At 38.9% G+C, this 13,922-nt stretch overlaps 1 protein-coding gene across 1 annotated transcript; it reads left to right on the top strand.

Annotated features, from left to right (window-relative positions):
- Nucleotides 1-6,215, top strand: LOC136676977 (iron-sulfur cluster assembly 1 homolog, mitochondrial). The gene is made up of 4 exons (XM_066654304.1): nucleotides 1-123; nucleotides 2,297-2,350; nucleotides 2,479-2,584; nucleotides 4,664-6,215. Exons 1-4 carry the CDS (start codon nucleotides 34-36, stop codon nucleotides 4,810-4,812), a joined length of 399 nt encoding a protein of 132 aa, XP_066510401.1. The 5' UTR covers nucleotides 1-33; the 3' UTR covers nucleotides 4,813-6,215.
- The last annotated feature ends 7,707 nt before the right edge of the window (nucleotides 6,216-13,922 follow it).

Here is a 13,922-nt window from a genome sequence, read left to right as displayed (position 1 = left end):
CCTTGGTGTTTACATCCAGCAGCGAGAAGTTTAATGAGCAACATGTCTGCCTCCATAGTGAGAGCGACGGTGAAGGCTGTCAGCAGGAGAAAGATCTTACCCACAAGAACAGCTCTGACTCTGGTGAGTGTTTCCTCACGGACTGGAGAGAGTACATTCCACTCGGTGATGGCGGAGGGAAGCGTAGGGCCGTCAGTGAACTGCGGGAGGGAATGTGTGTCTGCAGCGGAGCTAACCTTAGCCCAGTTCGTGTTATCTAACCTTAGCTCCTGCGCTGTCCGCTAAAGTTTCTGGGCGTTTCTCGGGTTAACAGCTCACGTTAGCTCCGTTTCTGTGTGTCAGTTTTTGAATCTGAGTTTAAAGCTTTTAAAAAAGACAGAGTCACGGTCTTAGCCAGGGTCTTTTTAATTATTTGAGCTCTAGCAAACATTTTAACAGTAGGTCCTTTAACGTCGTTGTAGGATCCTAGTCCGAATACGGTATAAACATTTCCTAAACTCAACCGGCTTTACTTTGTTCATTTCACAGACATCAGTTTGTCAACGACACCATGTATTTTCTTAAAAAAATAATTTCCACTCCTGCAAAGGATCCGTTACAGTGTTTTCGTTTTGAACAATGCGATTTTCCCCGGTCTCTTTCCTCAGCATCTCTAAACCAGAAATAATATATTATTTTTCGAGAGGATAATTCTTTATTTAAGCACAAAGTAAACATGCCTTTTGGTGTTAAGTGTAACCTGGGTATAATCGTTGCTAGTTAAAGGTGCAATAGGCAGTTTCAGCAGAGGCAGTTTGTGGTATTTACCAATGTACTAGTTAATGTATTAGTCAAGGAATCCTAGAGTGACGTTTTCCACCCTGGTTTTATCATGCACAGCTCAGTGCTACTTAGGAAATAAAATTGCACAGGGCACTTTTAAGCCCATTTTGAGTTTTTGCGTATATTAAACAAACAAATAAAAATTCCCTTTCAACCTTGATTTTTTTAAAATTATTTTTATTTTAAGCTAAGACCTTAATTCGTATTTACTGATCAGATGTATGAGTTATTAGATTCATTATTAAAAATTATAAGCTGAACTTGCTTGAAATTGTATTTATATAAATTGTTTTATGCCTTGGGCATTAGTTTGTGATATCTTTGAGGTAAGGGTATTATACAGGGTGGGCCATTTGTATGGATACACCTTAATAAAATGGGAATGGTTGGTGATATTAACTTCCTGTTTGTGGCACATTAGTATATGGGAGGGGGGAAACTTTTCAAGATGGGTGGTGACCATGGCGGCCATTTTGAAGTCGGCCATTTTGGATCCAACTTTTGTTTTTTCAATGGGTAGAGGGTCATGTGACACATCAAACTTATTGGGAATTTCACAAGAAAAACAATGGTGTGCTTTCATGAGTTATTTACAAGTTTCTGACCACTTATAAAATGTGTTCAAAGTGCTGCTCATTGTGTTGGGTTGTCAATGCAACCCTATTCTCCCACTCTTCACACACTGATAGCAACAATGCAGGAGAAATGCTAGCCCAGGCTTCCAGTATCCGTAGTTGCATTGACAATCCAACACAATGGGCAGCACTTTGAACACATTTTATAAGTGGGCAGAAACTTGTAAATAACTCATGAAAGGATAAACGTTATGTTAAAACCAATCACACCATTGTTTTTCTTGTGAAATTCCCAATAAGTTTGATGTGTCACATGACCCTCTTCCCGTTGAAAAAACAAAAGTTGGATCCTAAATGGCCGACTTAAAAAATGGCCGCCATGGTCACCACCCATCTTGAAAAGTTTCCCCCCTCTCATATACTAATGTGCCACAAACAGGAAGTTAATATCACCAACCATTCCCATTTTATTAAGGTGTATCCATATAAATGGCCCACCCTGTATATTGGCATCTTGAGAATTGGGATCTTGAAAATCATGTATTGACATTGGCTTGTGCTGTAAAGCTGTACTCTGACCATTAGATTCAGTGCTGTTTTTTTTTTAAAAAAAGATTATAAATTTTCTGTAAGTATGGCCATCTCAGTGAATGTCTAATGCATGTATCTGGGATTTTGAGTACACCTTTAAGTTGAAAGGGGTTGGTGAGATAAATACAAATACAAATAAATACAATTACATTAATACAAATAAATATTGTCTAGACTTCAGGGTACAATATACACTTTAAAAGTAAACATTTACCTATTGGAATAAAAAAACATTTTTATTATTATTATGCAGACTTACAGTAAGAAAGCCATATTATGAGTAATGCTTCTCTGTATTTCTCCTTCAGACACCCTCAGCTGTTAATAAAATCAAGTTACTTTTACAGGATAAACCAGAATATGTAAGTATTCTTAATGGAACAGTTAATGTTAGACAGAAAAAATATTTTATATATATATATATATAAATAAAATTAATATATTTTGTAAGTATAAATGAATTGCCAATGGAAAATGTTTGCGTCTCTAGATTGGTCTTAAAGTGGGGGTTCGGACCAGAGGTTGCAATGGCCTCACGTACACGCTTGATTATACCAAGCAAAAGGACAAATCAGATGAAGAAGTGTTACAAGATGGTGAGTAATGTAATTATAATGAAATATGATGTTTTAAATATATGAATTATGGCTGTGAACAACTTTATAATGGCTACTAAAAAGGAAATAGGTTTTGTCAAGTTTATTCTTTTTGTAGGTAAACTTGGCAGTCTTAATCTTATGTAGCACATACTAGTAAAATGACTGATGTCGCTCCTCCTGCGAATATTTTGTTTTTTCATCTTAACTGTCTCAGCCAGCGTGATATGAATGCATCCTCTGAATTTTCCTTAACCTCAAAGTAGATCTTATAAAAGATTTCTAAAGATTTTTTTTTTTGTTTAACTTGTGTTCATTGGTTGAAATATTATTCTTTCATACATTCATTCATTATCTGTAACCGCTTATCCAGTTCTGGGTCATGGTGTGTCCAGAGCCTACCCGCAATCACATGCTGCAATTCTGGAACACACACTCAACCGGGCGCAAGTCCCATTGAAATTAGTGAATGTTTAATTTAACACTCCTCTTTCATTTCCTACAGATATTTTTAATGTTTTACACTGTGGTCGATGGAACTTTTTTTTAAGGTGCCAGCTTGTGGATTCATACCTTGTGCAGCCTGCACTGTACAATTGAACATTGCTGAAATATCAGAAAATATAATATCAAGTTTTGATGCCTGTTGTTTTCTGAATAATTTTATTACAATAATTCATTATTTTTATTTAGGCTGCATTTACTAAAAATGTAAGGCCTGTTATCATTGCGTAACCTATTCTTTGATTTAAGTCCCACATATTGCATTGTATTTATTGGAAGTTAAATAAAACTAATATTTAAATATTGTGTTTAGTTTTGCAGGCCATATAGTAAGTAGGTACTCTGTTTACCACTAATTATTAGTGTTCCTAACAAGAACTATAACTCAGTCATCCAAATCTTTTCTGTAAGACCTCCCGACCTGCTCACACAGGTCCTTATACTTATCTGGCAGAGTCTCCATGATGAAGAAGGTAGTTTGCCCAGTGTTGAGGCTCACACATTGTCCTCTGGTTGTGCTGACCCCTGCGAACCCACCCCCCAAAAAAGAAAATTGATTGCATAAATTCTGGTACACTCCCAGAAATAAAGGTACAGTTGAGGTACATTATTGGTCATTAAAGGTACAAACAATGTAAATGTGCCTTTAAATGTACAACAGTGTTTAAAAGTCTAGTTGTGTTCCCTAAAGGTACATTACATTCTCTTCTCTAGAAGGAAAGGTGAATATTTGTAAGTTTTCATTATAGAACTGTGTCAAGTAAAAGAACATAAGTCCTGGAGATGTAACGGGCGCATGAAATCAACACAATTTTAAAATCTACAATTATAATAGAATAAGATACAGGTATGTTCTCTAACTAAAGGTACAAACGTACCCTTGAAGGTACCACCACAGTGACAAATTTTCTGACAGTGTAGTGTGGGACTCTCCCCTCTTTCTGGCTGATGGTTAGAGAAGTGAGCTTGGGAGCCAAACGTTGCTGATTCGATCTCAACAGGACAATTGGGGGTGTGAAAGAATAGCTGTTGTGATTTTAGTCTTTTATCCTAAACTGCAACATCAAGTTTAGAGACTTTTTGGGAAAGTATTAATGGAATATGTTAAGTTCACCATTAATGTGGCGATTCTGTTATGCTCCACTTGCAACTGCTGTGATAATACTTTCTTCCCATCACAAATGCGAGATAAAAAAGTAAAAATCCTGAAGGAGGAATCCTTGGAGGGAATATTTCCATGTTCCCAAGTTCCACGTTTTTGTCATGTTGCCCACTATGATCCACCTATCAAGGAAAAACCACAGTGTGATTTAAATATCAGATTATCTATAATTGTGAGTACCTTGAGTGTGTGTATGTGTGTGGGTTCCCCTGTGATGGGCTGGTGCCTCTCCATGGAGTGTTCCTGCCTTGCACCCAGTGAATCCGGGTAGGCTCTGGACCCATTGCGACCCTGAACAGGTTAAGCGGTTACAGACATTGAATAAATGAATGAATTATTTTCTTGTTGGAATTACACCTAAAATGCATATATTGTCTAGCTGTTCCAATGGTCTCTGTTTTGTCTTCTTTTAGGCGTAAGAGTTTTCATTGAGAAGAAGGCCCAGCTGACCTTGCTGGGCACAGAGATGGATTTTGTTGAGACGAAACTGTCCAGTGAATTTGTGTTTAATAATCCCAACATCAAAGGAACATGTGGTTGTGGGGAAAGCTTCAACATCTGAACCTCTTTGCATGCTCAGCTACACATAGAGCCCCTACTATCCTGCAGGGTGTTATTCTGCAGGACAAACCCAGCCCCGTTTCCAGAACAAACATCAGGAAAAATCTTATTGCCTAAACGGCAGGAAAAGACTGAAAATATTACTAAAGTCCATGGAAAAGAAATACGAACTAAGCTAAATACAAGCCACTATGCACCTATGAACTAAACTTGGTGGTGGTGTAGAGAGATAAAAGATCATTTTGATGATTGCAGCACAGGAAGCAGAGGTCCAGTCTTGTGTAAGGTGTAATTTGTGTGCACTCTGGGACAGTATGTACTGTCTATAATGCTAAAAGAGGGCTGTTGATGTACATTCACTGTTTGGTTTTAGAACTGTTTGGACACAGGGGCTGTTTTTTGAATATGCTTCCTTGACTACGTTGAACTGGGAAAAAAGGGTTATGGCAGTAATGAAAAAGAGACAAATATTTGACCCCCTTTTACAACAGTTATGACATGCTGGAGTCACAGTTCATGGTTTAGCATTTGGTAAACATTCGCTGGCAACTTTATTAGGTCTATCTTTTATTTTTATAAGCTATCTATGCTCATTTTTAGGTTTTCCAGTTGTACAATTACAGATAGTTGTCTGTTTCACTGAATTTCCCCGTTCCTCTGTTTGAGGACTACTACACGAGTGTCATGTAGAGATAAAGTCAAAGACAGTGTCTCAGCTGTTGCTGCACAGTTCTTGTTAGTCATCCTTTAGTCCTTCATCAGTGGTCAGTTTCTGGCCAGAGGCTGAATATTTGTGGTTGTTGGACCATTGCTGACATAGCGGATACTGGGGCCTTTAAAAGCTCTAGCAAATCTGCCGTGTGTGAGCCTCTCATAACGTGTACAAACCACTCATGTTCACCACCAAGATAAAATCTGTTCAGAGGGTCTGATGATCAATGTGGGAGCGTGACTACAACCTGTAATAGTAAAAGACAAACTGGATAAAAATTAGTTTAATAAATGTCAGTGTAAATACACAGTTGATGTGTGTAAGGAAGTGGCCAGTGAGTGTAAGGTTTGGATTCCAGATGCATTTCATGGACAATTATCCTGAGAAATCCAACTCACCAAATGTCATTTTTCATCTTTCTAAAACTAAGTCACAGAGACCCATCTTGCACATAACTTCCCATATAGAACATTGTAAATGTGCTTAAATTCTCAAAAGGTATTAGAGTGAGGCTTGAATTGTTTTTGTTTAGCTCTTGCTACTCCGCACAGAAATAGATTACATTTTACAGAGTAATCTGCTGTTCGAACTATGTGAAATCTTATCTGTCATTGTAAAACCTAAGGATGGCGCGTGTGTGTATATAGAAGAATGTAAACCCTGTCTTTTAACGCACAATAAATGTACAGTTATATCACTAATTGCTGAGTGTCTTGTGTGATATATCTGCAGAATAATTACGTCAAGGCCCTTTTACCATTTCATGATGAATACTTCAAAATCATATTCTTGCCAATATTTAATATTTTTGAGATGACAGCATTTTGTAAACTGAATCATGCCATATTCGAGTGAAATAAATCAGACTACATTTGAAAATGATTTGAAATTAGCCTGATTAAATATTTATGTAGAGCAGACCGGCGAAGGGAACTACGGCGCATTGTCAATGTGACACATTGTATTATTTTTGTTTATTTATTTTTATGAAATGTTTTAGAGCATACACAGACATTAAAAGAACAAAGACAAACATACAGAATACTAAAAAATAAACATTCTTTTTAACCTGGTAAAAATGAAATGTAGTTATTATTAAGTACTTATTTTTAAAAGGTGGTGGGGGTTTATTTTTTATTATTTTATTGACTTTATTTATTTATTTAGGTGGGGCCATTCATAATCAACTTAGATGTTATTCGAATTTATAGTGCAAATATTGTTGGATTGCCAGTTATGTACATGCTTCAGAAAGGTTCATAGTGGAGCAGCAGGTAGTGTCGCAGTCACACAGCTCCAGGGGCCTGAAGGTTGTGTGTTCGATTCCTACTCCGGGTGACTGTCTGTGAGGAGTTGGTGTGTTCTCCCTGTGTCCGCGTGGGTTTCCTCCGGGTGCTCCGGTTTCTCCCACAGTCCAAAAACACATGTTGCAAAAGTGTCCGTAGGTGTGAGTGTGTGAGTGAATGTGTGTGTGTCTGTGTTGCCCTGTGAAGGACTGGCGTCCCCTCCAGGGTGTATTCCCGCCTTGCGCCCAATGATTCCAGGTAGGCTCTGGACCCACCGCGACCCTAAATTGGATAAGCGGTTACAGATAATGGATGGATGGATATGTAACCAATGCTGTGAAGAAGGAGCCAATCAGAGAGTGAGTTCAGACCACAGTGTGACAGTTGAATTCATTTTTACGTTTTGGACTACGTACTCAACAGTGCCCTAATACTTAAATCGGGAGCCATTTTAGTCACAGGCTGAGAAACAGCGGAAAGGGATTTATTTAGAAATGGGAAGGATGAGTGACATTGTGGAGGAAACGGAAAGTGAATCCACAGAGCTAAAACAACAACCTACTCCCTTGAAGAACTTTACAAACATCTTGAACCTCAGCAGTTGGAAATTAGAAAAAGAGAGCAGAGCTCCACCGTGAAGATCTGGAAAGCACAGTGAGGATATGACCTGAATGGAGGACAAAATGCTGAAGTTGTAGTGTTTCAATTGGTGGATGTATGATGAAGAATGTGATGAAAGTAAAAGAGGCACAGAAGCAGAAACCAGTACATATTACAATTAACTTAATTTAGGATTATCTCACTTGAGCTTATCATGTCTTAAGTAGTTTCAAAATGCAAAATTGATAGGTGCCTAGAAAATGGAGAATATTACCCCTGTACTTGAATCGTTACATTCTACTGGCTACTGCTCAGATACAGAGTGGATCTTAAGGTTTTATTGTTCACTTTTAAAGCTCAGCGTGTTTCCAAGCTCTAGGTCCGAGCTTATCAAACTGCTTTCCTCCCTCAAGTAGACATTTGATATTAAGAGGATTTACATTTTCCACACCCTTTGTTAAGATGTAAAAGTGACAAAGGATTATCTACAGCTGCTGCAAGAATTTTGAATATTTCCCCATTCATCATCAAAATAATCCCAAATAGATTGGGATAGACCGCTTCATTCCTCATACAGCCAGTTAATCACAGGGGAACACACACTCATTCATTCAAATACACATTCAGCTCACCTGGTAGTTTGTTGGAACTGGGGGAAAAAAAAGAAAGACGGGATCACTGGAGACTCTGCAGTTTCAGTGGTTAAAATGTGAAATATTTGTTTGGGGCACTGGACTAGAAAACCACTGGTGTAAAGCACATAAATGCACCCTTGGAAAAAAAAAAACAGAATTTATTAACATATGTATGGAATTGTTATACAAGTACTAAATTTATGGCTAATTTGCTACAGGTCGCCTCACTGTAAGACCATTCAAGAACTTTGACACAGTGTGAACTCTTGATTTTCCTCTGTACATTGTGCCCTGTTTTTGTCTAGGTATGTTTTAAATATTGTAAAAAAACATTCTCTATATTAAACCATTTAATTCTATTAAAAAATATATAAAACAGGTTTTCCATGATGAGGTTCTTAGGATATTCATGATTTTTCAGAGCCTTAGACAGATGGCAAATTCACCAGTTGTCAGTGTAGATACATGTTTAGGCTAATGCTTCTTGCATGCTTTAATTTTCCCAAACAAAACTACTACTTAAATAGGACAATTAAGATTTGAATAAAAAATAATAATAAAACCTTATAAAATTCTGAGGATATTTCCTCACCATTTGCTACAGTCTGTCTAGGTCAGGGGTCGGCAACCCGCGGCTCTTTGATCCCTCTGATGCGGCTCAGCTTTTGAAAATTATTAATGAGTATTTAATTAAAATGTATTTTATTTTAGTTCGTTCATTTTCAAAATGTAATTCTATGAAGATAACCGTCAACCCAACGTCTTTTTTTTCGGAGTTAAAAATGTTTTGTTGAATGCAGAAATGTTATTTCATTTTCTCTGCAGTCGTTCATTGATTTCATAAATGTAACACAGTATAGTTTGTTTATACACAGCACAAAGGCAAAAAAAACCCTGTAATGCGCAGTGTTATTTCATTTAGAATTTCTAAAGGGTTTTTTGGCTCCCAGTGCTTTCTTTACTGTGTGAAATGGGTCCAAACGGCTCTTTGAGTGGTAAAGGTTGCCGACGCCTGGTCTAGGTGATAGCAACCAGCCTGACGAGTTTATGAAGGCCCAGTGTCTGGGGCTAAAAAACAAAGTCAGTCCTGTTTGCTAGGTTTTCTTACTCAGCTAGCAGAGGTGGCACCTGAAGGTGTTTAAACAGTGAAGAGAACTCCAAACTGAAATGTATGAACCAACATGAGTTTGCCCTATTCCTAATCCATAGGTGTGTAATATTGACTTATTTTTGCTGTTCCAGGTTACTTAAGGTGGAACTGAGTCCAAACAACCTTTTTTCCCTCAAACATAACCTTCCACCTTAAAAGATGCAGATGAAGTAAAGAAACCAGAGAGCAGCATTTCCGCAGAATTTGCTTTAAATCTTATATAAATCTTATAACAGCTGGTTATCTACTAGAGTAGTTTGACGTCCACTAAAGAAAAACCCAGAACAACAAGCATTTGTTGCTGCATTAAAACTTCATTTGTTTGAAAACACAGTACTGCAAATAAGAGGGGAGCAGTTGATGAATTTCTCATTGATGGATCGTTTAAGGCTCTTTTTGCAAAAGGTTTTGCGGTCTTGAGACTTAATTTGAGAGCCTGCTGACATCCATGAAGTTCCAGTGTACAGTGTCCTCTGCAAGTCTGTAAGGTCGTTAAAATAAGACAAACTTACACCACCTGAAAACTCAAAAGACAGTGATATTGTAGAATGTGTCACGGCGCAAGTTTAGCTTATAGTGCATTTGTGGTCGGAGATTTTAAACAATACTTTGAGCACAAATCCACAGATATATACAATTTATTTCAAGAGTTGTGAATTAAAGCAGGGTGGCAAATTGACACTTTTTTTGTCACCAATCAACCTACCAACTCCACGCGGACACGGTTAGAGCACACCAAAGTCCTCACAGACAGTCACCTGGAGTGGTACTTATATCCACAACCTCCTGGTCCCTGGAGCTCTCGCTCTCTCTCTCTCTCTCTCTCTCTCTCACACACACACACACACACACACAGACAGACAGACAGACAGACAAATATATATATATATTTGAATGGGAATCACAATGCCTTCCTGATGGTCCAGCTTCTCCTGATCAGTTACTTCAGCAAATGTTGATCTGAGGTGATAATGCCTTCTGTCCTGGAACTGGGAACTGCAGAGCTTTTTAATGTTTTCTGGAAACTGATGTAGAATATGAGGACCTGGGTGTACTACAGGTTTTGTTGTACTACAGTTTTTTTGTAGATGTTGGAAGAGAAAGGTGAGCTGCTGTGTCTTGTGGTTCAGTTTGTATCCATTTCTCCAAATGATCCAACAGTTCTGAAATCGAAGACACGGTGAGAGTGAGATGTTATGTAGAGCAGACCAGCGAAGGGAACTGCGGCCAAAGTTAAAAAAATCAGATTGTAGCTACATAGTGTAATAGAAATAAATAAATAGAATATACACTATATTTAAAATATATACTTATACTTAAGAAGATAATTACTTCAAAAATATTATTTAATGTGTACGTTTTCTGATATTTTAAACTCACCCAGTAGAATAGAAAGTTCTAATATTGATATACTTTAACGTACATTTACTCATTTTGCACATATGTAGATTTAGAGCTGTAGATTCAGTACCACGGAAATCAGTACTGTAGACAAGAGCCTTTGATTAGGCACCTTTATATTATTATTGGTTTTTTTGTTTTTTGCTGGTTTTATGACTGTTTTTTGTGGACTGTTGCAGTTTTCTACATTTTGGGTGAAAGTGGGTCTGGGTGGAAGGGGTTGTATTTTTTTTTATCTGTTTGCTAGGTTGAACCTGATCACAGAACGTTACCAAGCAAACAGGGCTAAGGTTAACACATGCTTCTTCCAATAACACCACTGAGCAAATCATCATGCTTGGAGGAGAACACTGGCCCCTTGTTTTATCTGAGCAAACAGAAATTTTCATTGTATAACACCACTTTCAGGGGCGGCACGGTGGTGCAGCAGGTTAGTGTCGCAGTCACACAGCTCCAGGGACCTGGAGGTTGTGGGTTCGATTCCCGCTCCGGGTGACTGTCTGTGAGGAGTTGGTGTGTTCTCCCCGTGTCCGCATGGGTTTCCTCCGGGTGCTCCGGTTTCCTCCCACAGTCCAAACACACACGTTGGTAGGTGGATTGGTGACTCGAAAGTGTCTGTAGGTGTGAGTGAATGTGTGTGTCTGTGTTGCCCTGTGAAGGACTGGCGCCCCCTCCAGGGTGTATTCCCGCCTTGCGCCCAGGTAGGCTCTGGACCCACCGTGACCCTGAACTGGATAAGCGGTTACAGATAATGAATGAATGAATGAACACCACTTTCAGTGATGGGGATGGGAAAGTCCAATTTAACTCCACAGTCAGCTATTTTTTAAATCAAAACCTACCTTAAATCCATATGTGGCTTTTTCTTCTCTTTGTGTCTTTTGCAGTTGACTCATGTTGTTGAGTTCACAATTCTGGAGCTTTATAAATGTGTTTATTGAAGCCCACTGATGCAAACATATTTTGTAAGTCCCTGATCTCTTTCTGGGTTTATTTATCGAATGGCTCTCACACAGCAAGTGCTCAGAGCGACAGTGGATGATGGGGGATGTCACAAAAGCTGCATTCAGGAGAACTCCAGAACTCTTATCACTCTCTTTCCATTTCCTCCAAGTTCCATTGTGGGACGAGTCTGTACCTGTGGGTCGCCCCTATGTGAGCGCAGTGGTGGGCTATACTCCATCATCATTCCTGGAATTCTCTTGGTAGATGTGTACTGCAGCTTTTTTTTTTTTTGCTTCCATTTTGCTATTCAAAACACATTATAATGGACATAAAATGGATCTATATTTCTGTTTCACTTATACAAATTAAAAACAAATATATATCCTATATCGTGTATACACAGTAAATTCGCCAGTGTTAAATCGTCATTATTAGTGTTAAATGAACACTGTTTGTGTAATAATTTAACATGCTCATTGTTAAGTTAACACTAATAGTGTTGATTTAACACTGGTGAATTTACTGTGTAGAAAAATGTGAAGAATGTCCTATCATGTAATTTAGAACATAGCCTGATAAATACATTCCATTCCAATACAGAGACTAACAAAATAATTTTGTAAAAGTTTATAATCCTCAAAATTAAATAATGTTTGTTAAAAAATTTTAAGATGCAAAATGAAATTGGGTACTGTGTTGCATGGACCTAAGTTCAGCTCGCTCAGTGCCAGGAATTGACTAGAGGGGTAAAGATTCCTCAACTACTGAAACGTGGGGCACTGGAACTGGAATGGTCTGGAGTAGAGTACTGTTCAGATGAGCTGGAGTGTTTTATGTAAAGCAGAACTTATTTTCCCACATCAGTACCTGCCCCGACTAATGAGCTCATAGCTGAACGGCTCGAAATCTTCACAGCGATCATCTTGTGTAAAGCTTTCCAGAAGTTGTTGTTGCTGTGAATGGGTTTCCTCTGTGTGCTCCGGTTTCCTCCCACAGTCCAAAAACACACGTTGGTCGATGGATTGGTGACTCAGAATTGTGCATAGTTGTGAGTGTGTAAGTGAATGTATGAGTGTGTGTCTCCTGTGAAGGACTGGCGCCCCCTCCAGGGTGTGTTCCTACCTTGTTCCCAGTGAATTCGGGTAGGCTCTGGACGAATTCATCTATTGTATCTCTAAAATTTATCAATTTGTATACAAGTGTTTGTCATCTTCAGGGTCTTAGGGCTGTGTTCCAGCCACGGAAGTGGTGACTGCCGGTGAGGTGTTCTGTGTGTTTTCTCTGTGTCTGCGTGGGTTTCCTCCAGGTGCTCTGGTTTCCTCTCACAGTCTGAAAAGCACATGCGGCTGTGTTCCTGCCTTGCACTCAGAGAAGCCAGGTGGGTTATGGACCCACTATAAACATGAACAGGATGAAGCGGTTAAAGAAATATGTCAGTAGTGTTCAGCTTTGATCCTTGCCTTGGCTCATTGTCTGTGAAGAATTTGTGCTCCTGTTTCCTCAAACATTCCAAAAGCACATGTGGTTGTGTGGCTGTAGGAAATTGCCCACAGCTGTGAATATGTGGGTGACCTTTCTCTTAGGGTATGTTTTCTGCCTTGTGCTGGCACCTCTCTACAAAACAGCTGATGCATGGTGAGCATACTGGCACAAACTAGCTGGTAGTGGTTGTGGCAAAGGTCCAAATGTAAAAGAATGTGTAAGGCTTTGGTTGTGTAAAGGAGCTTTATAAGTTTAAGTAGGCAACATACATTTTTCCAATGTTTGAGATGATTAAAAGACTGGTCGATTTTACATAATCTAATATCATGTATGCTCACACATGCAATGAATTTGGTTTAGATTACAGTAGCTCACAGTGCACATAGATTTACCATTTTTCACAGGAGTACAAAAAACAAAAATAGTACCACAAATCACAAACACACGCATAGGAACATGTTTCTGGTCTATTTGTACTACTATACAGTGTGTATATAATGTTAAAATTACAAAGGGAACGGCACTAAGCCTCTACGCCCCACCCAAATGTGAGTTGCCATGGCAACGGGAACGCCGGGGGACTGGCGTTCTGGCAGTGCGCGCTAAGTGACCCGGGAAAACCGGCGTTACTTTTTTCCCGCCCGTTTTCTGCCAAGTACCAGCCCTTGCATTATGATTGGTTCATAGTTTAGCTTTCCCACCCTACGATTGGCTACGAGCTGCTATTCGTGTTCAGTGAGGCGGGGCTCGCCGGTAAACGGGTGGGAAAAGAAATCTCATTCAACACGTTACCCCCATAACAACAAAGTGATGGTCCCGAGCCACAGAAGAAAAACACCTAAAGCCCGTTGAGGGGAGTTTGTTTCTAAAAGAGGAGCCACTGCTAATATAAATCAAAAT

Source organism: Hoplias malabaricus, chromosome X2, assembly GCF_029633855.1.
Source record: "Hoplias malabaricus isolate fHopMal1 chromosome X2, fHopMal1.hap1, whole genome shotgun sequence".
In the NCBI taxonomy this organism is placed as follows: Eukaryota; Metazoa; Chordata; class Actinopteri; order Characiformes; family Erythrinidae; genus Hoplias; species Hoplias malabaricus.
The sequence above is the reverse complement of the archived record's forward strand: the minus strand, read 5'-3'. Positions and strand labels throughout refer to the sequence as shown.

What these genes read in the sequence shown, in the direction of transcription:
- LOC136676977 (XM_066654304.1), top strand. Translation starts at nt 34, where the DNA reads ATGAGCAACATGTCTGCCTCCATAGTGAGAGCGACGGTGAAGGCTGTC. An exon ending in CAAGAACAGCTCTGACTCTG is followed by an intron (nt 124 to 2,296) that starts GTGAGTGTTTCC and finishes TTTCTCCTTCAG; the next exon opens with ACACCCTCAGCTGTTAATAA. An exon ending in TGAAGAAGTGTTACAAGATG is followed by an intron (nt 2,585 to 4,663) that starts GTGAGTAATGTA and finishes GTCTTCTTTTAG; the next exon opens with GCGTAAGAGTTTTCATTGAG.